The sequence below is a fragment of the Homarus americanus genome, unplaced genomic scaffold (assembly GCF_018991925.1).
Source record: "Homarus americanus isolate GMGI-L3 unplaced genomic scaffold, GMGI_Hamer_2.0 scaffold46503, whole genome shotgun sequence".
Classification (NCBI taxonomy): Eukaryota; Metazoa; Arthropoda; class Malacostraca; order Decapoda; family Nephropidae; genus Homarus; species Homarus americanus.
In genome coordinates this window covers 1-2,768 of record NW_024754377.1, presented here as the reverse complement: position 1 = coordinate 2,768, position 2,768 = coordinate 1, and the positions used below count along the sequence as shown (strand labels likewise).

Below are 2,768 nucleotides of genomic sequence, written 5' to 3'. Positions count from 1 at the left end.
CTTCGTTATTCCACCGAATGAATTTATCACAGTATGGTAGACAAATATATTGCTACTGTAGAAAATATGCCAATCGTAATGCAAACAACAATCCGTGACGCCACCTCCATGAACATGAAAAAATACTAACGTGAATGTATTGAGGCCGGTTTCGAGCAAGCTTCATGACAGTAACCGAAACATCAATCTTCGAACACAAGTCATTCTTATAGCTCCATGAGGCGACACCGCACTAGTTGGCACTGATCGCCTGACTTGGTAATTGTAATACCCGTTCCGTTTGTTCAGTCTAGCATCTAGATTCTAGACCAGTGGTTCTTAACCTGAGGGGGCGTCAGTAATTTCCAGGGGGGGTGCAAGCCCTAGGGAAAAAGTAGGAATTTCTCTAATTATAATTATAGTTTTTATTCTCTTAACAAGAGCGTGGGCTAATATTGAGAAGTTTATGAAAAAATGCAAAACTATCGCCTTATAACTTTAGTTTTCTATAGGCTACTTTTTTTACTTAGGGCTTACCATTTTCTGTACTTATTGACACCCCTCCCTATCCCTCGAAACCCATGGGGAAGGGGGGGGGTTAGCTCGTCCTGGACCTGTATACTGCTCGTTGGTGACTGGTGAGCCCCGTTCTCTCCCAGTCTTCTGCACACGTCCGTGGCAATAATTCCTCTTCTCTCACATTTATTCAGTTAAGGCTGTTGAGGTATGTTTTATCCCAGTTGCTATATTTACCTAAAAATAGTAAGCAGCCATAAGTTTATTGGTGAATTGTGAACACGCATGTGTTGCTCTGTTGGTTATTCTCAAGTTTTGAATTCCGTTTGCATTTTATCAGAAGTTGGTGGTGCTTAAAATCATGTGGTGGTAACAGGTGGTTATGGTAAAGTTGTATTTATGATGATATTGATTTGTTTCTTAATAATCATGTGTTTATGATCATGATGTGTTTACTATAATGTTGTGGTGTTTGTTAATATTTACTTAATAATTATGTGGTGGTGTTTATGATCATGTAGTGGTGCTTATGATCATGTTGTGATCATTGATGTTTGTTAATAATCATGTGGTGTTTATGATCATGTGATGTTTGTTAATGATATGGTGGTGTTTATGATCATGTATGATTGTAGTCACTTGTAGTGTTTACGAACTTTACGATCATATGTTTGTTTTTGATCATGTGGTTCTGATTATCATGATGTTGTGGTGTTCATGAGCACGTGGTGATGTTTATCTTACCTTACACGTGCCTTATGTTTTGTTCACAGATTTGTGTTGTCCACTGCACATCAAATAATTCGCAATGAGTGCAAAGAAGCGGAAGTATCTTGACGAATATATTCGATTTAGATTCGTGTCTCTCCAAAAGGGTGACACAGAGGTCCCTCAGTGTGTGATATGTTACAAGACTCTGAGCAATGATGGAATGCGGCCCTCACGCTTGGAACGCCACTTGAGGACAACACACCCTGCTCTAGCTGACAAGCCCAAGGCATTCTTTGAAACAAAAAGACACTCCTTGAAGCAAGTTAAGTTGGACGGCAGTGGGGCATTTCGGCAACACACTTCAAAGGTTGTTGAAGCTTCCTATGAGATCGTCATGTTGATTGCTAAGAGCAAGAAGAGCCATAACATCGGAGAGTTTCTCATAAAACCAAGCATACTCCGTGCAGCACAACTCGTTCTGGGGAAAGATAGTGCAAACAAGCTTTCCCAAATTTCACTATCAAACGATGCAGTCAAGGGAAGGATCGATGAATTGTCTCAAGACACCAAAGATCAAATTCTCGACCAAGTAATAGATTCTCCTGTTTTTGCCATCCAGTGCGACGAAACGACTGACATCGCTCAGTGTTCTCAGCTACTGATGTATGCTCGTTTCGTGTCAGGCAACTGTGTAAAAGAGGAAATGCTGTTCTGTCACCCCATGGAAAGTTGTACAACAGCAGCAGCTATTTTTCATGATGTATCAAACTTCTTTCAGGAAAACCAACTTTCGTGGGACTCGCTGGTAGGGGTGTGCACTGATGGAGCTCCAGCCATGCTTGGTCTGCAGTCTGGATTCATTACAATGGTGAAAGAAAAAAAATCCGTCTGTTGTAGGTACACACCGCATACTTCATCATGAATCCTTAGTATCCAGAACTTTACCTGCTGAAATGAGGGATGTCCTGAACGTGGCTATCAAGGTAGTCAACTTTATCAAAGCTGGAGCCTTAAACAGTCGTCTCTTCAAACTGCTGTGTAAGGATATGGAATCTGAACATGAAACCTTGCTTTTTCACACGAACGTACGATGGCTATCAATATTTCTTGATTCGAAGCAGAAGGCAGATCTCCATGACAAGTTTCCGCCTGAAGGCTTTCAGCTATCTCTAGCTTACCTGGTGGACATCTTCGAAGCGTTGAATGCTCTCAACCTTAAACTACAAGGGAAAAACATCAACATCATCATGCACCACGACACCATTTGAACCTTCATGGCCAAACTCGACCTCGGGAAGTGTCTAATTCAGCAGGGAAATACAGCCAGTTTTAGTAACTTGGATTCTGCTCTCATTCACGGTAACCTTGATTCTGAGTTGCAGAAACAAATAATCACTCATCTAACTGACTTGAAAACAGAATTCATCAGATACTTCCCAGAGATAGATGAGAAGTGTGAAGGCTGGAAATTCATCAGGAACCCATTTCAATGTGAAGTAGCTGATGTTTCGGATGAATTGCAGGAGAAGTTTCTTGAGTTGAAGTTCAACTCCACAGCTAAG

At 41.1% G+C, this 2,768-nt stretch overlaps 1 protein-coding gene across 1 annotated transcript; it reads left to right on the top strand.

Moving 5' to 3' along the window:
• Nucleotides 1-1,426: 1,426 nt before the first annotated feature.
• Nucleotides 1,427-1,795, top strand: LOC121855780 (protein ZBED8-like; the record flags this gene model as incomplete). The annotated part of the gene is made up of 1 exon (XM_042350891.1): nt 1,427-1,795. A coding segment is annotated over exon 1 (369 nt), but the record flags the coding sequence as incomplete, so codon positions are not given.
• Nucleotides 1,796-2,768: the final 973 nt, after the last annotated feature.